The 26,902-nt window shown below is 41.6% G+C and overlaps 1 protein-coding gene across 1 annotated transcript; it reads left to right on the top strand.

Moving 5' to 3' along the window:
- The first annotated feature begins 6,839 nt into the window (after positions 1 to 6,839).
- On the top strand, positions 6,840 to 14,829 carry SLFN14 (schlafen family member 14). The gene is made up of 5 exons (XM_057716915.1): positions 6,840 to 6,877; positions 7,744 to 8,816; positions 10,026 to 10,154; positions 11,072 to 11,786; positions 13,797 to 14,829. The coding sequence occupies exons 1-5, from the start codon at positions 6,840 to 6,842 to the stop codon at positions 14,629 to 14,631; spliced, it is 2,790 nt and encodes a 929-aa protein (XP_057572898.1). The 3' UTR covers positions 14,632 to 14,829.
- The last annotated feature ends 12,073 nt before the right edge of the window (positions 14,830 to 26,902 follow it).

The raw sequence follows: 26,902 nt of genomic DNA, 5'->3' as shown, positions 1-26,902 counted from the left end.
TTGATCTGGGTCTTGAGAGATGCGTGGGATTTGAGAATTAGGAGATTCTGGGAGAAGATAATTTAATTGCCGTATTAAATGAGAAAGCATAGAGGAGCTTACCAAATTTAGATAAAGTTGAAACGGTGTAGTGTTTTCCAAAATTCAGTGAGTTGGAAACACCAGGAGGAAACTTAACAGCATAGATGTCCCCTAGCATCAAAACCAAACGACAAACCCCCACAATCCAGACTTACAGAATCAGTAAAGTTGACTCTGGAGTTGGAGCCCAGGAATGTGTATTTTTAATGAGTACCCCAAGGGAGATTTTGATTCACACCAAAGTTTGAGGCCCAGTGTTAGCGGCAAGGAAAGAGGGTGGGTAAGAGATTTCAAAGACAGGGCAAGACTTTGTTAAAGATTGGTGGCTTGCTGGCTGTGTAGTGTAGACTACTCTGGAGAAAGTGGGAGATCTGAAGATTTCAGACTCTGAGGAGATGAGTGATCAGAGCTAGAACCCAATGTGCAACTGTGTTTTTAAATAGATTGAAAGAAGGCAGAGTGAAAGGGAAGCTATTGCCAAGTGATTGCAATGGTCCAGGTGAGAGCTAGTAAGAAATGGAGAGGTGGCCTACGAAGGGCAGCAGGAGGAATGTGAGGAGTTCCGGACAGAGATGGGGAGAAAGATATGAGGAAATAAATGGAGAAAAATGGAATGTCCTCTGTGCCAGACCTATGAAGGACCGCCATTGTACTTTAAGGATAGAGTTTAGACAGTGAAGAGAATAGGCCTTTGCAAGTGCTGTTTCCTCTGCCTGGTTTTCCCCTTCATTCTCCATCACCCTTTCTTACTTGGTGCATTCTTACTTGCAGGTTTCAGCTCACATACCATCTCATTTATGAAATCTTATATTGTTTTCAGAAGCATAGTCACTGTCACTCATTAGAACACCTCAAGCACACTGTCCATGTTTCTAGCTCTCCAGAATGGCACTAGAGTATAATGGTCATGCATATGGACTATAATATTTGCAAGCACCATAAACTCCCTGTTCCTCAGTTTCCCCGTTTGTAAAAAGGGAATAATGACAGTACCTACCTCATAGAGCTGTTATGAGAATTGAATGAAAACAATGCATAGTACATAAAGTTCTCACCTGGTGTTATCACATATGATGTATTGCAATGAGTTCTTTAATACATGTTTTCCTCCTCTAGATTGTGAACAGGACATATGTCTTATTCTTGCTAACAGTAAGGGCTGCATGGCAGAATGATAGTAAATGGGTTTTGGAATCAGATAGGAGTTCAAATCTCAGCTCTGCTACTTACTAGGTGTTTAATCTTGAGCTTTGCCTCCCTGAACTCAGTTTCTTCATTTATAAGATGGTGAAAATAATGTGTATCTTACAAGTTGTCATGAGAACAATTTGAGATCATCAAAGTTGCAGATCTGGTCCAAAGAAGGCAGTCACTAAATGGTGCAAATGACCAGTGAGTCCAGGGCATAGCACCATGTTCAGAATACAGTAGGTGCTTAGTAATTGATTACTGAATGAAAAGCTGATGTTACATGCCAGACACCATGCTAAGCTTTTTATATACATCATCGCACTCCATTCTCACAAGAACTGTATGGAGAAGGCACTATTATTATCTCCAATTTACAAAGAAGGAATCTGAGTCTTGGATTATCTTAACTAAGCTTTCAAAGCTAAAAAGTGCTAGAGCTAAGATTTCAAGGCCCTTGGCACTGAAAAATACAGCTGATTGAGTGAGAGAATGAATGAAAGGAGACTTACCTGGAGTCAGGTGGCGGCGTGGTAGAACCAGCACCGTTGCTCTTGGTCACTATGCTATCTAGTCTGCTATTCTAGCTGAATCATCTTGACGAATTGAGAGTGAGATGGAGGCTGGTATTTGGCAGTTTGTGTCTACTGAGCATGAAGGCTGTGCTATTAACTATCTCTGCTGATAAACTGAAATGCTTAGTGAATAAACACATCTTAAATAAATCGGGGGCTCTAGTTCTTAGCCAACTGTCAACAACGTGGCCAGATCACTTTCCCAAGACCTAGAGAAAATCACTGTTCAAGCTACTGATTTCAAGTTGCTTCATACCATGGACATTTGCTTTGAGATATCAGAGCCAAAATATGATCTCCTCCCTGTTCTGATAACCTACTATTCATAACCAGGGGACTTAACTAAGGAACTCTGAAGAAGGAAGAGAAACTCTTTTTCTCATCTTTCACATTATCCTTCCCTCTCCTGATTTGGTTCACAATAGTTTATTAAAGAATAAGAAGGAGAAAACAATTCAGTTCCTAGTTCTCCTGCTCCCAAAATGTCCTTCCTGTTGACTGGGAAGGAAAAAGGAGGTACTTAGGTAGGTTTCTGATTTTGAAGACTCCAAAGCAATCCAGAATCCTAGACTTGAAAGGCAGTGGAAGGAATAGGGGTATTTGTATTAAACAGACCTGGCTTTGCACGCCAGCTCTTCCACTTACTGGCCAGGTAATCTCAGCTTCCATGTCGTGTGCCATGCTCCCAGCTTGGTCCCTTGTGCCCAAATGCACATGTCCAGTAAATGATGGTCCTTTTTATCTTTCTAAAAGTAAGTAATATCAGAAGGATTTCAGTGTGAGAGTGAAGCTGAGAATTAAGGTAGATAGTAGAACTAAAAGTGAGACTGGGGACTTCCCTGGCGGTCCAGTGGCTGAGACTCAGAGCTTCCACTGCAGGGGGCGTGGGTTTGATCCCTGGTCGGGGAACTAGGATCCCACGTGCTGTGTGGCCAAGAAATAAGAAAATAAGAATAATAATAATACTAAATTTTAAAATTAAATGAAATAAAAGTGAGAATTTGGAAATGACGTAAGTGAAAAAGGGTTAAAGTTGAAGCTGAGAGCAGACCTTTGCAGTATATTATGTTGCTATGGTGATTATTCATCACTGTATCCATTCTGCCTCCTATCCCGGAAACTCTTTTCAGCCAAACAGGTACAATGGGCCAAGCCAGCAAACAGAACTTCATAGGAACAGTAACCTCAGTTAATAAAAAACCCTGAGGGGGTATTCAGAAACCTATTTAAGAATGTCATTTCATCATAAACAAATTGAAGTAGAGACACAGAGTTGTTTGATGGTTTGACTTAGGGGGAGAGAAGTATATTAGCTTCCTATGGCTGCTATAACAAATTACCCCAACCTTGGTTGTTTAAAACAACAAAATTTTATTCTCTCACAGCCAGAAGTCTGACACAAGTGGGCAGAAATCAAGGTGTCAGCAGGGGCTGTGCTCCCCTCAGAGGCTCCAGGGGAGAGTCCATGTTGCACCTCTTCCAGCTTCCTGTGCCTGCCGGCATTCCCTCACTTGTGGCCACATCACTCCAGTCTCTGCCTCTGTGGTCACATTGCTTCCCCCTCTTCTGTAGGTATCAAATCTCCCTCTACCGCATTCTTTTTTTTTTTAAAGATTTTTTTTATGTGGACCATTTTTAAAAAGTCTGTATTGAATTTGTTACAATATTGCTTCTGTTTTATGTTTTCAGTTTTTTTGACCATGAGGCATGTGGGATCTTAGCTCCCTGACCAGGGATCAAACCCACACCCCCTGCATTGGAAGATGAAGTCTTAACCACTGGACCGCCAGGGAAGTCTGTCTATCTCATTCTTATGAGAACAGTTGTGACTGGATTTAGGGCCCACATGGACAATCCAGGATAATTCCCTCATCTCAATATCACTACTTAATCACATCTGCAAAGAGCCCTTTTCCTTGTAAGTTAACATTTATAGGTTCACCATCACCATCACCATCCTCTTCATCATTAATAATTAGTGGCCACTCTTCGTTTGATCCAGTTTAACCAGCATCCCCAAATGAGATAACTGTCTCTTACCTATTTTTCTCATTTAATTGTTTTTAAAATTACACAAACAATTGATGTTCATTGTAGACCATTTAGAAAATACAGAAAGGTTAAAGAAAAAAAGGAAAGGAAAAGAAATTTGATGAAAAATCATCTGTTATCCTGTCACCCAAGGAGATAGCCAAACCTTCACCAAAGAATGTTTTTCTAGGCTGGGTCTTTTGTCCAACAAAGAGGAAGAGTGGGGAAAAGAGAATAAAAGTAAATAGAATAGAACAAATGATTTGGAAGGTGATAGACTAGGTTAATATTGTTCATAGTGGATATGTACAAGGCAGCTTAATTTAAAATAAATGTATGGGCGTCCTAGGTGGTGCAGTGGTTGAGAATCCACCTGCCAATGCAGGGGACACAGGTTCGATCCCTGCTCCAGGAAGATCCCACATGTCACGGAGCAACTGAGCTCGTGCGCCACGACTATTGAGCCTGCACTTTAGAGCCCGTGAGCCACAACTATTGAGCCCATGTGTTACAACTACTGAAGCCCATGTGCCTAGAGCCCGTGCTCCACAAAAAGAGGAGCCTGCCACTGCAGTGAGGAGCCTGCACACAGCAATGAAGAGTAGCCCCCACTCACTGCAACTAAAAAGAAAGCCCACGCACAGCAAAATAGACCCAACACAGCCAATAAAATAAATAAATTTAAAAAATAAATAAATAAAAAATAAAATAAAATAAATGTAACATAGGCAGAACATTCTATGACATACATCAAAGCAAGATCCTTTCGGACCCACCTCCTAGAATCATGGAAATAAAATCAAGAATAAACAAATGGGACCTCATGAAACTTAAAAGCTTTTGCACAGCGGAAGAAACCATAAACAAGACTAGAAGGCAACCCTCAGAATGGCAAAAAATAGTTGCCAACGAAACAACGGACAAAGGATTAACCTCCAAAATATCCTAGATAGACATTTCTCCAAAGAAGACAGGCAGATGGCCAACAAACACATGAAAAGATGCTCAATATCACTCATCATCAGAGAAATGCAAGTCAAAGCCACAATGAGGTATCACCTCACACCGATCAGAATGGCCATCATCACAAAATCTGGAAACAACAAATGTTGGAGAGGGCGTGGAGAAAGGGAACTCTCCTGCAACTGTTTGTGGGAATGTAAGTTGGTATAGCCACTACGGAAAACAGTTTGGAGGTTCCTTCAAAAACTATAAATAGAACTACCACATGATCCAGTCATCCCACTACTGGGCATATACCCAAAGAAAACCATAATCCCAAAGAAACATGTACCATAATGTTTATTGAAGCACTATTTACAATAGCCAGGACATGGAAGCAACCGAAATGCTCATCAACAAATGAATGGATAAAGAAGATGTGGCAGATATATACAATGGAATATTACTCAGCTATAAAAAGGAATGTGATGGAGCTATATGTAATGAGGTGGATAGACCTAGAGTCTGTCATACAGAGTGAAGTAAGTCAGAAAGAGAAAGACAAATATTGTATGCTAACTCACATATACGGAATCTAAAAATGGTACTGATGAACTCAGTGACAAGACAAGAACAAGGACGCAGATGCAGAGAATGGACTGGAGAACTCGAGGTTAGGGGGCGTGGGGGGGTGAAGGGGAAGCTGAGACGAAGTGAGAGAGTAGCATAGACATATATATACTACCAACTGTAAAGTAGATAGCCAGTGGGAAGTTGCTGTATAACCAGGGGAGTTCAGCTCGAGGATGGATGATGCCTTAGAGGACTGGGACGGGGAGGGTGGGGGGGGAGTCGAGGGAGGGAGGGAATACGGGAATATGTGTATAAATACAGATGATTGAACTTGGTGTACCTCAAATAAATAAATTAATTAATTAATTAAATAAATGTAGAGGACTTGTATGATGTACAGAAATGACACTCAGCCCTTTAGAGGTGGGAAGTTTTCGCTCTGGCCCCCCTCTCAGAGGTCAGAGCCTGGCCTGCCAATCTGCCCTGCCATAGACTTTTCTTGAGTCCTTATCTGCCTTCCTCAGGGAGTCAATGTTATGAAGACTAGGGGAGTCTGGCAGCGTTGCTGCTCCTCCCAAGCTGATATCAAAGGGCAACAGGGTCTGTGACAGAAGGCAAACATTCAGACCAAAGCCAGAGGTGGAACTGAAACAACAAGAGGAAAAGCAAGAACATCAGGTAAAAAAAATTTTTTTTAATCTCATTCATTTGCTTATGTCTGAGGGCATGAAGAGCTTCGTAAAATCATAGCTCAGGAGAAACTTGTAAAGGAAAATGAGTGAGAAATTTGGAGAAGTGTGAAGCAGATGTTCATATGGGGCTAGACTCTCAGAAAACTTTGTATCTATCACAGTTGTTATCTGCATTCAGGTAACATCAAAGAGACTTGGGAGTCATGCGAGTATAGTTCTGGTAGTTCAAAAGCAATTAGATTTGTTTCGTGAGTTCCAGCAGGTGGAGGTTATTGGGAGACAAATTATAGCTGAAAATAAGGAAGCTATTTCTAACAGAGCTGTCAGAAAATAGAAGGGGACTAATTTGAGAGATAGTGAGTTACTTGTCATTGGAGGTGTTCAAGCAGTTGCTGGAATGCAACTTGTTGGGAGTTGTGAATGTCAGAGAGAGTATTTAAGAATCAGATAGGTGGCTGGACCAGATCTTTAAAGTCCCTTCCAACACTTCTGTGATTCTATGCTATGAATAGAATCTGATCAGAAATTTCTCTGAGCCAAACATTTACCTTTGCTTACGGGAGATGCTCAGCTATGAAAAAAACAATTCATCAGGTTGATTTTGGTTTGCCTGGAGGGAGTGAGAAGGCAACCAAGGGCAAACTAATGGCAGAGGAGGGGACCCATCCTGCTGGATGCCTGCTTTTTTCCCTCTTGGTGGATATAAATAACACCCCCGTGGCCTCTGCTTAGCAGAGATCACACAGAAAAAAAAAAAATGGGTTCCCTTCTTCTTGAGGAAGAATTTTGGTTTGGGTTAGTAAATATTTTATTTTGCAGTTAACAAAAGCTAAGGGGGCCGTTTATGAAATGTCTGCTTCCAGGGTGCTAACTTCAGTTTAGGTAGCTGTTTTCTGGTCTGGGAAGCAAAAGGAGGTTGACCACTGTTTAACACCTATGTCTCAAAGGCTCACTTCCATTCCCAAGTCTTAGACGTTCTCATAGCACAGGCAGAACTATTAGGGCGGAAGGAAAACTCCTGCTCCTGCATCACGTTGTATAAGAAATGCACGTTTAGAAGACTGTCTGAAGGGCTTAAAAGATTGCTGATTTGGTATCAATTGGCATTCTTTCAGACGTAGGATAAAGCTTTTCAAAATGTATAAAATAACACATAAAGAATACTAAGTTTTATGTTTGTTTTTATAGCCAGATCTTCTACATCACATATACTCCAAAACTATACTCCCTTGGTTCTCGCTTGTCGTCTCTTCTTCCCCCTTTGAGTTATACATAGGACCATCTTCTGACGGCAGCTACTACTTCTGTGTATTTTGCTTTGGCTCCTGTGCCAACCCGTGCCCTTTATATCTGGGCTCCCTGTTGGTGCTTCCCGATTTTAAATCAAAGCGGCTAAAAGTTCAGCCATCTAGTTTTCCCATTATGGTAAAATACTAAGCATTCACTTTATCTATGCCTGTTCATGCTGGGAAGGCTAAAGGTCTTGGCAAAGTTGTGAGAAATGTGTAACGTCGAAGATGATTCCAATGTTACATGTATTTCCAGTAATTTCTTGCTTTGAAGAAAATGTCGTAATCTCTGGATTTCTTGTTAACCTGGAAACAACATTTCTGTCCGATTTATTTATTGGAACCCCTTTCTGTCATTGTTTGGGGGCACAGAAGGGCTGCTGAGATGGAGAATCTTCAGATGGATACGGAAGTGCTCTATCCTGAGATAACTGTGGAAGTGGGCAGAGTCACTCTCGGAGAGGAAAACAGGAAGAAGATGACCAGTAGCTATCTGAAAAGAACTGAGAATTCTAAAATCATCCAAGCGACATGTGCACTGTTAAATTCTGGAGGGGGTGTGATCAAAGCAGAGACTGATGATAAAAACTACAGTTACCGATGCCACGGGCTGGGACAGGATCTGGAAACTTCTTTTCAAAAGCTCCTTCCTTCAGGTTCACAGAAATACCTTGACTACATGCAGCGGGGGCACAATCTTATGATTTTTGTGAAGTCATGGAGCCCAGATGTTTTCAGCCTCCCCCTAAGGATTTGCAGCTTGCGCTCCAATTTATATCAGAGAGCTGTAACTTCCACCATCAACTTGAGTGCCAGCAGTGCCCTGGAGCTCCTGCGAGAGAAGCAGTCTAGAGCCCAAAGAGGAAGATCAAAGGTGCAGGAGCTGCATTCTCAGAAAACTCTTGACAAATACATTCAGGAAGAGGAGGATATGAGGATGTGTGCCTCAGAATTTGTTAAAAAGGATAAACTCATGTATAAGGAGAAACTCGACTTCAGTGAGTCCACACACGTCGAGTTTAAGAGGTTCACCACCAAAAAGATCATCCCTCGGATTAAAGAAACGCTGTCTCATTATGTTTCTGCCTTTGCCAACACCCATGGGGGATACCTAATTATCGGGGTGGATGATAAGAGCAAAGAAGTGTTTGGATGTAAGAGAGAAAAAGTGAACCCTGAAGTCTTAAAAAAAGAAATAGAAAACTGCGTAGAAAAATTGCCCACGTTCCACTTCTGCTGTGAGAAGCCAAAAGTCAATTTCACTACCAAAATCTTGAATGTGTACCAAAAAGATGTCCTGTATGGTTATGTCTGTGTGGTACACGTGGAGCCCTTCTGCTGTGTAGTATTCACAGAGGCCCCGGATTCCTGGGTCATCAGGGACAATTCTGTCACAAGGCTGACGGCTGAGCAGTGGGTAGCCATGATGGTGGATATTCAATCAGGTAAGGCAGAAGAGAAGTCATTGTCTGGTCAGCAGGGAGGAGCCCCTCTCTGCCTTCTTTTGGGTACTTGGTCAATATCTTGTTTAGAGTCGAGGAAGCTGTTTTTGCGTACAAATCTTCTCCTATTAAAGGGTTATTTTCTAATATTTTTAGTTCCAAAGACTCAGAATATGAACCGTGTGAGGTCAAGAAATGCTTGGGTTTTCATCTCTTTGGGGAAAGTTATAGTATGCCATTAGCCATGAATTTGTGAAAGGTCCTTTTTAGGCACTGTAAAGGTCTGCTGAAAAAAATCTGCAGGCTCATACTCCTAATCGAAAACATTCTTCAATAGTCTCTCTCTAAAAATGAAATTTCAGAGAACCATTGTTTAAGAATGACTCTCCGCTAATTCTTTCAAGGGAAACTTGTCGACAAGTTTGAATTGTTTCAGTAACATTAGGAGCAAATCCCTTGAGCCACCAGGCTGAGGGCACCACCAAGTGGAGAAGGTGCTGGCGAGGGGATGGTGGTGGGGGAGGAGGACTCACGTTTTCACTTCCTTACAGTTTTGCTGAGCATCAGCCCTGGTGATTTCAAATCAACCCATAAAGGACTTACAGGCTGAAGTTTATTGGTTTGCCTTCATGGTCAGTAAGTTCCAGATTTGATAAGAGAAGCTCAGATCAAGACTTGAGTGATTTTATTGGGTTATGCGTTCTCATCTTAAATTTGTTTACTTTACACACACACACACCACCGCCCCCCCCCCCCAAAACTAGAGATCCTTCCTACCACTTTCCATTCCATATAAACTTTGGGGTTGGGGGGAGACTTCAACAACTATAACAATATTAAAAAAATACTGTGCTTACTTTTTCTGACACCCCCCCTACCACCCCCCACCACCTCTAGAAGCCTTTTCTTCTTAGAGGTGACCTGGAACCAGAATATTCGTGTTGGAAGGAACCACAGGAATCACCTGCTCACCCTTGCAGGAGAGAGAGGTGAAATGACTTGCCCAAGTAAGTCACAGGTGACTTAGAAGATGCATGACCTTGCAGGAGTCCCAGACCTCCTTTCCTAGCATATGTGAACTGTTTGAGGCATAGAAAGAGTGAGAACAGCTCAGGCGCCACACACATCATATGTCAACAGTAGGAATAGCAATACAAACGTTCCTTTACTTTTTCTTTTTCATCTGAAACAACTCTCCATGGATTTGTTTAGCTCCTTCCAGTTTGGCCGCAGACCACAGCCTTCACCTGATTTCACCAGCTTCATCTACACTAAGAAGCCCGTCATACCCCATCAAAGTCCTGGAATTTAAGGGGGCTCTACAGCAACGCTTGTTTCCAGGTATTCCTTCTTGATTTCAGCTGAGGGGACTATTTAGTTTCTAAAATTAAGTTGGGAGAAATTGGTAGCAATTCATCCAGGCCTTTCTCCTTAGTGAAGGTCCAGTGTAGGGCTTAGCAGACACAATGGTTCTGGATTAACATACATGGCAAACCCTACACTTCTGTGCGTTTTCAGGCTTCCAGTCACAGACAGCTTTTGTTCTCCAAATATGAGAGAATAAATTTGAGAGAATAAATTTGAGAGAACTGCCCCCTGGCTCTCCAAGGCAGAAGGAAGTGAGCCAGGGGGTCACCCAGACTCTTGCTAAGGCAGAGTTTCTCCATCTTGACACTATTGATATTTGGATCAGATAATTCTTTGTTGAGGGAGGCTGCCCTGAGAATTGTAGGATGTTTGGCAGCATACCTGGCCTCTAGCCACTAGGTGCCAGTAGCACCTCTCCAGCTATGAAAAATCAAAGCATTTCCAGATGTTGCCAAATATCCCCAGGGGGCAAAACTGCCACAGGTTAAGAATCACTGTTCCAGAAGGAAAGTTCTTAGTTTCCCAAAAGCATCAGGTTCTCTCTCTCTCTCTCTCTCTCTCTCTCTCTCTCTCTCTCTCTCTCTCTCACACACACACACACACACACACCCTTAACAGGAAGGAACACCCTCCTAGCACTACTGGACCATTTGGAGTTGAGGACAGAGTGCTAGAAGGCTGTTCTGTGAAGACCCCTCCCCAGTTACCTTCACCTGAATGAGACCTGCCAGAAACAGGGACTCCCCAGCCCTGGCCTGTGAAGAGGAGGTGCTTTCTTTGCAGACAAGGAAACCCATAATTCCATGGCAAGGCTCATCTCTTACAATGTTGTAGGAATACTTAAATATCCTTTTGTAAATTTTAGTAACTTCTATTCCTTGAATTTTCAGTGACACGGGAAGAGATACAATTTAAACCAGAATCCCTCTGTAAGAAGCTCTTCTCAGATCATAAAGGACTGGAGGAATTAATGAAGACACAGATATATCCTTATTCTCAGGGCTTTGTGATATTTTCCAGAAGCTGGGCTAGTGATGTTGGCTTAAGGAAGGAGCAGAATGTCCTGTGTGATGCTCTCCTAATAGCAGTGAACAGCCCCCTGGTACTCTATACAATCTTAACAGACCCCACGTGGACTGGGGGGCTTATGTACGCCTGGAACACTGCTCATCAGTTAAAGCAGAAACTGGGAACTCTCGGTGGTTACACAGGGAAAGTGTGTGTTATCCCGAGGCTGATATACATGCCCAGCACACAGTGTAGACCTGGTGAAATCTCTCCGCATTATCCCCGATCCTACAGGCTCGCTGATGAGGATGAAATGCAAGATTTGTTGCAGGCCCTTATCGTGGTCTCGCTCTGCTCTCCATCTCTTCTGAGTGACCAGCTGGGCTATGAATTTTTCAATTTGCTCATAGCAGAGCAGTGCGAGTTGCTTTCAGAGAGCTTTCAGGAGACACGAGAATTGTTCCTCCACTGCTTTCCGGGAACCAGGAAGACAGCCCTGGCCATAAAGGTCATGGAGAAAATTAAGGACTTTTTCCACTGCAAGCCCAAAGAGATCCTCTATGTTTGTGAAAGTGACGCCTTAAAGGATTTTGTGACGTAAGAGTTTCACTAACTAAACACAATAAACATATTGTCAGTCTTTTCAACAGTATCACATAAGTAATTTTTGTCTTTAGTTTAAGATAAAAACGATGCTTTGCAATGTTCAGGCTTAAACATCTCATTATAAATTAGTCACGGATGCATAACCTTAGATTTGTATAACTGAAACATTTTTCCCCCACAATCTATGGCCTTAAATTTAAGAAAGGTTGAAACGAACCTATCTTGATTCACATATACTTTTTGCTTGATATTTAATGCTTTAAAGTCATAAAAGGGTATTTCAGTCAATTAGACATTACACCTAATAGGAACTTGAATTTAAATACCATTTATTTCATTTATAAAATATTTTTATTTGTTTGACTTGTTCTGAGTCAATAATTTTAGAAAACATACACATTTGCTTCTGAGTTAGATCTTTAGCTTTCAATTTAGTAAAAGAAATTGGTTGTTATTCAATCCAGCAAATGAAGGCTTTTAATTTTTGATTTGCTTGACTTCTTTATTCAACTAATCTTTTTGAGCACCATTTATATGCTAGGCACTGTGTACATTTAGTGTAAGAGGAGAAAAACATATTGAAGACCTTACCATAAAGACCAATAAGAGAGACAAAGAGAAAAATAGGCAATGGGAGTGTTGTGTAATTAGTATGATAATAAAGATATGCTTAAAGATATGCTGGAGATTGGTCAGCAAATACTCCCCAGTGAAGGAGATCCTGACTTCCTTCTTAAGGAGTCAGTAGGAGGCATGAATAAAATGGGGGCTTTTTAGGCAAATGGCACAGCAAGTGCAAAGGCATGGAGATTAGAGAATCAGAATGGTAGGTCTGCCTGGAGCCGTGAGGGACTGTGGGTATGCAACAGATGATGAAGCTGGAAAGGAGGCAGATGCCAGATTATGAAGGATCTCGTAAACTGCGTTAAAGGCTATGTTCTTTATTATGCTTTAAAGGTAAGTTTTTAAATATCCCCAGTCAACAGGCAAATTCAACAAATATCTATGAACTTAATGTGAGGGGGTTACAGAGATGGCTAAGAACCAATTCTTTTCTTTAAGAAGTCTACACAGTCCAGACTGGAAGGGAAGAACGTGAATAGTTATGATTTGGGACGCAGGGAGTAAAGCCCCAGGGACTGCATATGCAAAATCAGGAAATCTGTAGGGATGGGTGATAAGACTTGAATCCAAATTAGAGGAGGCAAGAAACAACCAATTGTGTTAAAAAAAAAAAGTATATAAATACAGCTGATTCACTTTGTTGTACAGCAGAAACTGGCACAGCAGTATAAAGCAATGATACTCCAATAAAGAGCTAAAAAAAAAAGTATACACACACACATATGCTAAAACATACTATAAAGGAAAATTGAGCTAAGTAGGATGGTAGCTCCATAGAGGCATAGCCTTACAGACTTGGTACCCTACTTGACGTGTCATGGAGCTCAGCAGCCTCTTAATATTAGTTTTCCTTACCAAAATCTAAAGAGGCTTCTGCTTTTGTACTACAAGTAAGTGGGGAAATAGGATTTTCTTTAAAGGAACTTGTATGAGCCCATACTTCTTGTGCATACAAAAATTATGATATTCCTCTAGGTGGCTTCTCCAGCTCTAAAACAGACAAAGTAAAGAAACAGTATTAGCAAGTGTAAATTCCTTTTGAGACTTTCTTTACATGTAAGGAATTTATCTTCAGGGATTGTCAAGCAGCAGAAATGGACTATAGTAGAAATAATAAAATCTCCTACCTGGGTTCACTTCAAAAGTTTCACATGCAGATTGAAGTTGATAACCTGAAAGAGTAGGGTCTGTAATTATGTATTCTGTCTGTCAGGTAACTTGGAAGTAGAGCGTTTGTGTTGTATTCAGGACACTACTGAATCAGTGAATCAGCCTCCAGATGAAAACCAGTCTCTAATACCAATCCAGAGAGAAATAAATGCATGGTATTTCCTTTGTTTATATGCTGAAGGCTTATTCTCTCCTTCATTCTTACAGCCAGCAAACCACCTGCCAAGCTATGACCCGGAAAACCTTCATGCAGGGGGAGTTCCCAAAGATCAAACACATAGTGATGGATGAGACTGAGAATTTCTGCAGTAAATATGGTGACTGGTACATGAAGGCCAAGAGCATCACCCACCCAAAGGTGAGGGGTGCTGGAAGTGAAAATCTTCACCACGGGATTCTCTGGCTTTTTCTGGACCCTTTCCAAGTCCATCACTCAGCTACCAATGGCCTTCCCCCTCCATCTGCTCAGTTTCCTCGAAAAACAATCACCAGCGGGATCCACTGTGCTCTGGAAATAGCGATGCTGATGAAAGAAGAAATGAAAAGGATCAAAGAAAATCCTCACCCCAACGTGTCTCCAGACACATTGGCATCGTTCAGGGAAGCTGCCTATGAGGAAGCAATGTGTGCCCAGGCTCTGCCTGGGGTGTGTGAGACAGAGACGAACCTGACCACAGAAGAAATTGCGAAATACGTGGCAGAAAGATGTCACAACCTGTTCCAATGTGGCTACCTGCCCAAAGATATAGCAATTCTGTGCAGGAGAGGGGAGGACAGAGGACGCTATGAGCTTGCACTGCTAAGAGCGATGGAATTATTTGAGACCCACGGAGCCACAAAGGTTGTGTTCAGCCAGGCCTCTGGTGTTTTGGATGGTCACATCGTTTTAGACAGTATTCAGCAGTTTTCAGGCCTGGAGAGGAATATTGTGTTTGGGCTTAGTCCAGAATATGCCCTGTCAGAGGAAGCTCATAAGCTCTGTTTTGCCTCGAGAGCCATCAAACACCTCTACCTGATTTATGAAAAGAGGGCTACCTTCTGAAAATTATTTCAAACAGTACAGGAAGGGAGAAGGAGCAGAGTCCCTGCTCCCAGCAGGTGGCAGCTACTCCTTTTCATGTGTTACAAGTGGAGAAATCGAGGCACAGTCAGCATAGCGTGGAGCCACAGAAATGTCTCTTGGGACTGGGCCTTCCAGTCTATTTGCAGTGTCACTGTCCTTTTCCCATGCCACCTCCTCCCTGGGACTTATAATTGGTCCCTTGCCTCTGGTTTCTCTAGTCCAATCCAGCTTCCATCTTGTCAACCACAGAGGTCCTCCTCAAATACAAAACTGATTTTGTGACATCCCTGCTGACGTATCCCCAGGGAGTCCCTTCAGTCTTCAAACCAAACTAATTTTTGAGGCTTTCCAGGACACACCCTGATTTACTCTCCTAACGCATCCTTTATTATACCTCCATCTCCCAGTATTTCTAATGCATCCCAGCCTTGATGGCTTATTTTGGGGGTGGGGTAGGGTGCTCTCCAGGCATGAATCCAGGAGAAAGTATGGAAATATTCTTTTGGCTATAATTTCAGATAAAGTCCATCAGCTTTCCAAGAGGTGGGAGAGCAGGCAGGGCTTGGAAAAGTGCTCTTAGCTGCCTCTCTAAATGCTCAGGCCACCAAGCCAGCAATCTGAACCTAGTGGTCATCTGTCCTGTTTCTAGATTGAACAGAAGAAGCTCCTCCTTTGCTCCTGTTGTTCCAACTCCCTGATGTTTCCTCCTTTTTACCTTTCCTTGGGGGCTTTAGGGCACCTTTAGGTGGGAGAGAATAAACTTCAGCAGTTAATTAGTTTTTGATGAAGCAAAAGATACCAGCCTGTTAACATGTGGAGAATGGGAGAAGTGTGAATTCTCTAAAAATAATTTAAAGAGTCAAGAGTGGAGGAGGATTGGGGGGATGGAGAGAATAGGAGACTGCTAAATTTTAGTTGTAAGCCTGGGTGCCATTTGACTTTATTTGCATACGTAGTATAATTTTTATTAAAATAATTGATTTTTTCAAAAGAATTAATTGTTTTAAAAACTGCATTTGAGAGTTTTTGTCAGTTCTATGCAGACAGTTTGGTCAGGCTTAAAGTAGAAGGCTTAATCCAGTGGTTCTCAACCCGGGCTGCTCACTGTAACCATCTGCGGCGCTTTAAAAAATACCAGTGATCAGGCCAGACATCAGGCCAATTAAATCAGCATCTCTGGGCACGGGCTTGGACAAATGGTATTTATTAAAAGTTGCCCAGATGATTCCAGTTCACCAGGGTTAGAACTCATGAACCTTTCTTCTAGTCTGTTCTTTCTGTCCCCAAATGTATGTGTACACATTTCTCTCCCCTTTAGATTGTGAGACACTTGAGAGTAAGGATGACACACATCTTTATTTCCCTGAAAGTAACTAGTGCAGCACCTTGAACATGGCAGGTGCTCAGTAGTTATTTATTGTATGGGCTTGCTGCATTCAGAAAATCAGAATCTACTAGAAAAATGCTTCTAGTCAATGGAATAAATATCTAATTTTGGAGACTTCAAAGAGGTCAGCGTGGAGAACAATCAACACTGCCATATGAAGAATAAGAGAATAAAGGAATTTAAACTGTTTTTAGGCAAAAGTTAAAGGTCCATGTTGATGGAAGTTTGCTAGATTTGAGTTTGAGATTAGGAACTTGTGGGGACTAAGAATAAATGGCTAATTTGAATGTACTTAGAACTCTACATTTTTTCTACAAACCCTTCATATAATAGATAAAACAATCAGTTTGGTGAAATAACATGCCTGCTGTGAGAAGCTTCTAACACTTACTTTTGAAAAGAGAGGTGGGCTTCCTAGGTGGTGCAGTGGTTAAGAATCCGCCTGCCAATGCAGGGGACACAGATTCGATCCCTGCTCCAGGAAGATCCCACATGCCGTGGGGCAGCTAAGCACAACTATTAAGCCTGTGCTTTAGAGCCCGTGAGTCACAACTACTGAGCCCATGTGTGCTGCAACTACTGAAGCCCACGCGCCCAGAGCCTGTGCTCCGCAACAAGAGAAGCCACGGCAATGATGAGCCTGCGCACCACAACAAAGAGCAGCCCCCGCTCACTGCAACTAAAGAAAGCCCGTGCACAGCAAAAAAGACCCAACACAACCAATAAAATAAATAAAAATAAATGTATTTAAAAATAAATAAAAAGGTAATATAATTCTATTATGTAAATTTGAGAAATGGAAAAAGGCAAAATAAAAAGTTCTTATCGATTTGCTATCTGGGCATAATTTTTTTTTCATTTTTGCTTATTTATTTCTATTCTTTTTTTTTTAAGCTCTTTATTGGAATATAATTGATTCACACTCCTGTACCAGCTTTTGAGGTACACCAAAGTGAATCAGCTGTATTTATACATATATCCTCATATCCCCTCCCTCCCACCCTCCCTGTCCTGGCCCTCTAAGGCATCACCCATCATGGAGTTGATCTCCCTTTGTTGTACAGCAACTTCCCACTAGCTATCTATTTTACAGTTGGTAGTGTAAATATGTCCATGCTACTCTCTCACTTCGTCCCAGCTTCTCCTTCGCCCCCCTCCCCCCCAACCCCATGTCCTCCAGTCCATTCTCTGCATCTGCATCCTTATTCTTGCCCTGTCACTGGGTTCATCAGTACCATTTTTTTTTTTAAGATTCCGTATATATGAGTTAGCATACAGTATTTGCTTTTCTCTTTCTGGCTTACTTCACTCTGTATGACAGACTCTAGGTCCATCCACCTCATTACATATAGCTCCATTTCATTCTTTTTTAGGGCTAATATTCCATTGTATATATGTGCCACATCTTCTTTATCCATTCATCTGTTGATGGGGATTTAGGTTGCTTCCATGTCCTGGCTATTGTAAATAGTGTTGCAGTGAACATTATGGTACATGTTTCTTTTTGGATTATGGTTTTCTCTGGGTATATGCCCAGTAGTGGGATTACTGGATCATATGGTAGTTCTATTTTTAGTTTTCTAAGGAACTGCCAAACTGTTTTCCATAGTGGCTGTACCAACTTACATTCCCACCAACAGTTTATTTCTATTCTTTGTTGACTTGCAAAAAATATTTTTACATAGTTAAGATCAAGTTGTACGATCAATTTTATACCCTGTGCATGTGTTTTTTCCATGTGACCTTTTTGTGAGGCACTGTTGTAGACTGTATTATTCTTCCTAATACTTCATCACTCCCTATACCTACACCATGTGTAGTTCCCGACATTACAGCTAGAGTATATTTTCCACCCTCTTGAAGTAGGCTTGTCCATATGACTTTATTTGAAATGAAATGTTAGTAGTTGTGATATGTACAGAAGTTTTACCCATTTCAGCATTGGGTCTGCTCTCTTGGGCTTCTGTTACCACCTTGTGAAGATGATGTCTTGGGCACCCCTCCAGTCATGGAGGAATGAAAGATGTGAACTCAACTCATGGCTGGAGCCAAGTTCCACTGATCCCGCCTAGATTAGCCAAAATCCAGCTGACCTGTAAATGTGGAAGTGAGAAATAGAGACTTATTGTATGATTGAGATTCTAAGCTTGTTGTTTGTCTTGCAGCAGTAGCTGACTAATGCAGGCATTTCCCCATGCTATAGTGTAGTCTTCAAAATGATCATTTTTAATGGTTATACAATATCCCAGAAGATTATACAAAATTTCAAAAATCATCCTCCTAATAATTTGGGTGACTAGCAATTTTACACTAATAAAATCAAGCCAGGCATATGAACTTTTCTTTCCTTGGTATATTTATGAATCCTGAGATGAGATGACTGGATCAAAAAGGTGACCTCAATAAAAGATTCACCTTATTCATACCGGTTCTGATGGGAATAGCTTAGAAAAACCTCATATTACTGTATATAACAACACACAGATTTGTTGCCTTAAGAGAACAAAATGCTGAAATCAGGTTTTGATGACGAAAGAGGCACTGGTGTCTCAGAAACAGGTAGCTCAGAGCATGCTGTCTGAATGCAGAGTAAAACCAAGGCCCATCACCCTAACCCAGAACCTCAGAGGAAGAATCTAAGTTGGAGAATTACAGATGGGAACATGAATTATGTAACCCTAACATTATATATAAATAAAACAAACTCTGGTCACTTGAAACTGATGTAGGCTACTATTCCAGAGAAAAGAAAAGACAGGATACCTCTAACCATCAATAGAACTTTATACTCATATTTGCTGTCAGGGTCCTCTGTCAAGCTCTCAGCTCTAGAAAGCACTGGTCGCCACTGCAAGTGAGAACAACTGAGTAGTCTATATTGTTTCCTGTACTTAATATCTGTCAGTTCTCCCAGAGCCTCCTGATCATTCTGGAAAAATCTGAATTTCTTCTTCTGCAAAGCTCAGGATCAGACTCAGGTCATATTCCTGACTGTCTGAGGTCAGGATCCTAAGATGAACTGGCAAATCCCCTCTGAGGCTGCTGTGTCTTGGCTTCTCCCACTGCAAACTTGGAGGAGTTTCCTGGTGATTTAACATAAAATCCCCATTTTCCTCCTTCTTTCAAAGTCTCTTGGTGGGGGGAGGGAAAAATACACACACACACACACACACACACACACACACACACATACGCACACACACACGAGGATGAGTCAAAAAATGATCTGCACTTTGGCTGTAGAATTTACAGAAGTTTTAATATAACCAGAGTGTGGATAATTTTCGACTCACCCGTGTGTGTGTGTGTGTGTGTGTGTGTGTGTGTGTGTGTGTGTGTGTGCGCGCGCGCGCATATATATATCCTGCTGCTTATCAAATGGAATGGACATTTAAAAGTTCCAGGGACAGTGTTTTCCCTTTGACTCTACCTCACCCACAAGCAGAAGGATTCTCAAGCTGCCTCTTTGTTCAATATCTTCAGTCTGACAGAGGCGACATGATTTTGAAATAAATGGGATCGGTTTTCAATTTTGTTCCTTCTTTCATTCTCAGCCTAAAATGGAAGTGAAGAACCAGGAATTAGGACACAGCTGCTATGTACATCCTCTTTTTATTGTTTACTGCTTCAGAATCATCTCAGACCAATTTGCATTTAAAGTCCATCTTCACCTCTGCTTTAATCAGGGGGAAGCTGTCTTCTTTGCCCAATTATACAGCTTGGAAGAAGCATGTCTAGGGGCGCAGTGTAGTGGGCAAAGCAGAGGCTCCCTTCCAAGACAGCCAGATGTCACAAACGAACCCCATCAGTCAATGGCCAATACATCAAAATGCCTCTACAGCTCCATCCCTGTATCCTCTGATATCTAAGATTATAGCTAACATACAGTGAGTGCTTACTATGTGTTAGATACTGTGCAAGATATTTTAAATACATTTATCTTTTCTCCTCCCCTTAATCTCTGAATTATGTATAGCAGCCTCAAGCAAGGTAGCATGAAAGTGGTATTAAGAGCTTGACTCCTAGGGTCAGATCCACCAGAGCTTTGAATTCCAACTCTATTCTTAATTGATTGAACGACCTCAGGCAGTTACTTTCCCTCTTTAAGACAGCTTTCTCATTTGTAAAACAGAAATAAAATAAGATAAAGATAAAGGTTGAAATAAATAATATATTTAAATAAAGCCTGGCATATGGAAGGCTCTCAATAAATTTTGGCCCTGATTAGCTTTACTTTACAGTTGAGGAAAGTGTGCCTTGCCTGAGATCACAGACCTAATAAGTTCTGAACCCATGATCTGAACCCATGTCTGCTTGACCCCAAGGTGCACTTTAGCCTCTATGCTGTTGTGCTTTCCTGCACATCAGAGTTAAAGGCATGAGTCTCCGTGTTGACAGTAATTTATTTTATTTGCTATGGAAACTAGGATTGGATATACTCAATATTTGTGATATTAAGCAACATGGTTATTCTCAGCTTCTAAAATTTTTCTACAAAATCAGTATAATAAAAATGACATATAACAGAAATGTTTGGAGAAGAGTGTTTTCTACAGTAAGAAACTTTAAAAATATGCCTTTCATTATGAGGTCTATATAATGACATTACAGAAAGATTAAAAAGTAGAGAATGACAGGCAATTCCCTGGCAGTCCAGTGGTTAGGACTCCATGCGTTCACTGCTAAGAGCCCAGGTCTGATCCCTGGTCTGAAGACTAAGATCCCACAAGCCGTGTGATGTGGCCAAAAAAAAAAAAAAAGAGGATGACAAAAGAAAACTCATTCCTACCACTGTATCGTACAGTTGCTGTCACTTTTGCTTATTCATTTCCAGCGTTAGTCCATCGGCAGATATATTTTAGCAAAGTTGTAATCACAGTGTACATTGCATTTCGCATCCTGTTGGGGTTGGTTGTTCTGGAGGCCCCTTCCCACCCTGTAGTCTCCCATTGAGACATTGTCCACATAACAGCCTAGGGAGGGGTGACTCTTGGTGCAGCAGAGCCTCTAATGTTCCAGCTGATTTCTTGGTCAAACCCACCTGAATTTACGCCTACAGAAAGGAAGATGCTGATGAGCAAGTAAAAGATACAGAAGTTCTTCACCAAACTCCACAAAACATGGAGGTGGGATGGAATGCAGGCATTTTCGGGAAATCAGCAGAGTGACACGATCAAGATGGAAGCGTTCTTCTTCCCTCATTTCCCCACACAGGTCACTGTGAGAAGCTTGCATTGGTGGTTGTTCCCTTCACCCAGCTCAGAAGGTCTGTAAAACAAACTTCTGTGTATTCAAAGATACCTAAACAGTGTTGTCCAAATTTTCATGATAAGAATCACTGGGTGTGGTTGTTAAAATTCCAGCTCCTAGGCCCCTCTCAGCTCTAGGGCAAGTGCTTAAAACTCTGGAATTTGGAGATCACTTAGGAAACCTCGTATTAAATGTTGAAACGGGTGGAGACTGTGAGTGGATTACAGAGGAACACCCACCCAGTACTTACAGTGCTACCCAGAATGACCAGAACTTCCATGAGACTGAGCTTTGAGGAGGTACCCATGTACTTGTGTGGGTTTCAAAGCTAAACGTGACTAGGTTCAAACACAGGCTCAGGCACCCAAACGTGATCTGGGCAGGTTAACTGCTCTTTCTTACATAAAATGGAAACGATATTATATCCATCTCTCAGATGGTTGTAAAGATTAAATGCTGTGTACCACGTGCTTGGTACAAAACCCGTGTCAACAAATGTGGGAAAACATTCAGAAGTCTTTTTGAAGCCTTGAAAATGTTACAGAAAATATGGCTAAAAGTAATTAAAGTATGTGGGCCAAGCAACTGGGTGCAGGACGTCCTGCTTGAGCAGTGGAGCAGTTAAGGGTGAGGACTTAGGAATGCCGGCTCAGTGCACATTAGAATGCTGCTTGCACACGCACTGAATGTCCTTCTGCTGTTCTTGCAATAAGACCACTGCCCCCAATCATGTGAGGCCCTTTGTGCAAAAAGATGTACAAAAAGAAATTTGTTACTTCAAAGAAAACATTGATTGTGGGATGCAACTGGGAGTGTGAGAACCTTATGTTATCTTGCTTCCTGAATGCCGAGAGCGCAATAAAAGCAACGTGGGATGAATCAGCAGGCCTCTTGATCCTAGAGGTCTTGAGTCCCTGGTCCCATCTTTCTCTTAAATCTGTGTTTGTGTTTCTTTAAGCTCGCGGCACCCATCATTCGCCCTGAGTCGCAGAGCTGGTCTCAGCAAGTGGCGCCCAACGTGGGGCTCGAGGGGCTTGAATGACCAAGGCTCACGAAAAGTGAAATTAAAAAAAAATTAAAAATTGGGAAGTGCCGTGAAGCCCCAAGAGGAGAGTAAGAGGCCTCTGAAAAATCCTGCTGGTAAGTAAATCTCTTGGGTAGTTTGTGTTCGGGGTAAAATATGGGAAATACAGAAAGTTCAGATCAATATCGACCGTATGTATGCCTGTTACGGCAGCTCCTGAGGGCAGGTGGAGCAAAACCAAGTGAAGAGCGATTATTAGAACTTGTGCAAACAATTGAGAAACATTGTACGTGGTTTCCTTCTTTGGGTACGCTGGATTTGCGTACTTGGGAAAAGGTTGGGAGCGAACTTAAAAAACTGCACTCTAAAGGAACTCCTATACCTGTTTCCATTTGGTCAACATGGTCTCTAATTAAATCAGTACTAGAGCCTCTACAAACTCCTGAAGGCTCAGATGATAGCCTTGATGAAGAAGCCGGTCCGTCAGAGGACCGACAGGCATGTGCGGTGCCGGAGGGAACTGGAAAACAAAAGGGAATGCAAACAGCTGAGGGATTAAGACCCTGGGCTCCCTCCCTTGTGGAAGAGGGCAAACTTCCTATACTGCCCCCTCCTGCACCCTCTTTAACGCCGCCTGGGGGAGCCCGTGCCTTTCCTGTGTCTAAAGGACACTCAATTTTATCACCCTTACAGAAGGGCATTTTGCAGGCTAGGCAAGAGGGAGATCTGGAGGCTATGCAAATGGCATTCCCAGTAACTATTCATGAAAGGGTGGTGCCTGGAGTGGATCCTAATAATCCCAATGGAATTTATGAGGCAGCACATGAGCCGATCCCTTTCAAATTGTTGAAAGAATTAGAGCAAGCAGTACAAAATTATGGAGTAAATTCTCCATTCACCACAGGTATCATACAGGGAGTAGCTGAAGGCTCTCGTTTGATTCCAGCTGATTGGGCAACTTTGGCTCATGCAGTACTAGCCCCAGGAGAATATTTACAATTCAAAACCTGGTGGTGTGATCATGCTGAAACTATGGCAAGCCATAACCAAGCAAGGCAGATTCCTAGGATCAATTGATAGGTAGTGGAAATTGGGGCAGAGTTCAAGATCAGATTCTGACGGAAGATCAGGCCATAGAACAGGTGAGGCGTTGTTGCCTAAGAGCCTGGGAAAAAATAGAAGCTAAAGGGCAAGCTCCTGTCTCTTTTCAAAAAATCATGCAGGGGTCGAGAGAGCCCTATACTGAATTTATTGCCAGATTACAGGAGGCTATCAAGCGGCAGATCACTAATGCTGAGGCCACTGATACTATTTTACAATTAATGGCTTTTGAAAATGCAAATACAGATTGTAAGAAGGCCATTGGACCTATGAAAGGAAATGGAACATTAAATGATTACATTAGAGTGTGTCAGGGAGTGGGAACTGAGAGCTTTAAAGCAACAATGATGGCACAAGCTATGGCTAGACTGAAAATAAGTAACAAATTTTCAGGGAAATGCTTTAATTGTGGTAAACAAGGACTTTAACGTCAGCTGCTTTAAAGGGATTAAAACTCGTAGAAAATAAAATTCATTCTTCTCAATTACAGAGAGTAACTGTTAATCAGCCATTACAATTAATTATATTACCTTCTCCTCATTCACCTATGGGGATATTAATGCAAAATGAAGGAATTGTGGAATGGTTGTTTTTAGCAAATACTATGGTGAAATCCTTGTCACCTTATTTGGAATTAATAACTCAATTGGTTCTGAAGGGAAGAACTCGAAGTAAGCATTTAATTGGAACTGACCCTTCACATATAATTATTAATTTAACTGCTAAAGAAATGCAGGCCTGTTTTCAAAATCATGTAAGTTGGCAAATTGCCTTTGCTGATTATATTGGGAAAATTGATAATCACTACCCGAAAAACCCCATTCTGCAGTTTCTTAAAAGAACTCAACGGATTCTACCTTGAATAGTAAAATCTGATCCTATACCAGATGCTCCTATAATTTCTACTGATGGCTCTAGTAAGGGCCGAGCGGGATATACGGGATTTAAAACACGACAAATCCCTGTCCCTCACTCTTCAGCTCAGCAAGCAGAATTATATGCGGTTATCTGTTTTGCAAGACATATCTCAGGCCATTAATATTTTATCTGATTCTGCCTATGTGGTTCAAGCCACTAATATGATAGAAACAGCTACTATCAAGCAGTCTATTCTATAGCCTCTTTGTGATCTTTTTCTATTACTTCAACGAGTTGTTCATTCTAGAAATGCTCCTTTTTATATTACCCATATTCAGGCCCATACTACTTTGCCTGGGCCTCTGGGAACAGCTAATAGAGCTGCTGATCGACTTGCACCCATACTGGATGAAGCTAAACATTTCTACCAATTAACTCGTAAATGCTAAAGGTTTAAAAATGAAGTTTGCTATTACCTGGAATCAAGCCGAAGATATATTAAAAACATGTCCATCATGCCAAATTATTAACAATCCTCAGCAATCTGAACCTGGTGTAAACCCACGGGGCTTACATCCTAATTCTTTATGGCAAATGGATGTTACTCACATCTCATCTTTTGTTAAACTCTCCTATGTGCATGTAATCATTAATACGTTTTCTCAATTCATATGGGCTACTGCCCAGTCCAGTGAAACTGCAAGGCATGTGTAGAAGCATTTATATGCATGCTTCGCAGTCATGGGGTTGCTACAGGCCATTAAAACAGATAATGGCCCTGCTTATCTTAGTAAGACATTTCAACAATTTCTTGATATGTGGTCCATATCACATTCTACAGGACTTCCTTACAACCCCCAAGGGCAGGCCATAGTTGAAAGAGCAAACCAACTACTTAAAAACATGCTCCAAAAACAAAAAGGGGGAATTACCCAAGGGCAACAAACAACTTTAAATAAAGCCTTATTCGCTATTAATTTTTTAAATGTATCTGCACAGGCTACAGATAGCAGCTGAGAGGCATTTTCGGGCCTCATCCAGCAATGTAACTCGTTTTAATGATACACAGCCGCTGATATGGTGGCAAGACCCATTGACTAATATTTGGTCACCAGGAAAGTTAGTTACATGGGGAAGAGGGTTTGCTTGTGTGTCACCAGGACCAGGTCTGGAACCTGCATGGATTCCATCTCGGAGAGTTAAACCATATCATGAGCGCTCCAAAGAGACGCCGTCTTGAATGGGACGTGGAACCTCCGGTGATGAGCTTTGAGGGTCTGACTTTAAAGTCAACCAAAATCACAGGCCCTTTACCACAAACCCGGAGAGCAAAAATCCCAACATGGGGGCAAGTGAAGCATTTGTGCCAAGAAGCAGAGAAACACCTGCAGGAGCAGAAACAACCAGTGACTCCAGGCAACTTGACCATGATGTGTTTGCTCTGATTACTATGGCAGTGAGTATGTCCCTTGTCTCAGCAGATGAAAAGCATTATACTTATTGGGCTTATGTGCCTAATCCCCCATTACTAAGACCTGTTAACTGGGGAGAAAGATCTATACCTGTTTATGTTAATAATTCCTCTTGGATTCCTGGACCAGAGGATAAAAGATTGCCTAAACACAAAGGCGAAGAAGGAACCCAATATAATATCTCTATGGGTTTTGAAACATGGCCTATATGTACAGGTGCTGACAAAGGATGTCTGAATATGACAATGCAGGCATGACTGTCTGTCAATTCTCAAAATAGAAACCATACCAAAGCGTAATTACATTTGTTTTCAGGTTTGAGCTTTGGATATCAAGAAACTAAATTTACAAATTGTACCATCCCTGATAGACCTTTATGTGAAACAAAACCGATACGGGCTGACAGACAAGATCGGATTCGTTGGGATGTTTGGCGTGGGACGGAGGGTGTGATACTACTTAATGGTTCCTATGACAGTATGGGACTGGTCCCCTAAGGGGTATGCAGTCTCTAATTGTTCACACCAAAACTCCTCCTGCAATCCCTATAAAAGATTGCGATGGCATGTATCTAGACATAATTAAAACAATATTGCCACGCACTTGCCCTATCCCATCTTATGGCATGATACCAGATTGGTACCTCCTTGGCCTCAATTAGAGAATGGCAGAGCTCAAACAGAAATATGGAAACTTCCCTTAAGTTCAAAAACATTACGAATCTGGGATGGCAATTATACTCATAAAACTAATTATAATTTATCTTTTAATACTTCCACTAATTGGACATTTTACATTCAAGCATGTGTAAGAGATCCTTATGTATTGATGGTTGGCACTATAATTGTTAATGATATGGAGAAAAATTTGACATGTATGAACTGTAAGTTATATATATGTTTAAACTCTCCAATTTATAACCAGAACCACTCCTATGTAATTCTGAGGAGACAGTTGGGAATCTGGCTTGCTGTTAACCAAACCAGACCTTGGGAGATATCTCCAGATATGCATGCCCTGTTATCAGTAATAAACACTATCTTAAAAAGATCTGAACGATTTATAGGGTTGCTTATAGCAGCCATTATGGGCATCATTGCTATAGCTACTACAGCTTCTATTGCTGGAATGGCACTACACCAGACTATACAGACAACT

This window comes from Hippopotamus amphibius, chromosome 17 (assembly GCF_030028045.1).
Source record: "Hippopotamus amphibius kiboko isolate mHipAmp2 chromosome 17, mHipAmp2.hap2, whole genome shotgun sequence".
In the NCBI taxonomy this organism is placed as follows: Eukaryota; Metazoa; Chordata; class Mammalia; order Artiodactyla; family Hippopotamidae; genus Hippopotamus; species Hippopotamus amphibius.
Note: the sequence above shows the minus strand (reverse complement) of the source record. Positions and strands in the feature narration are given on the sequence as shown.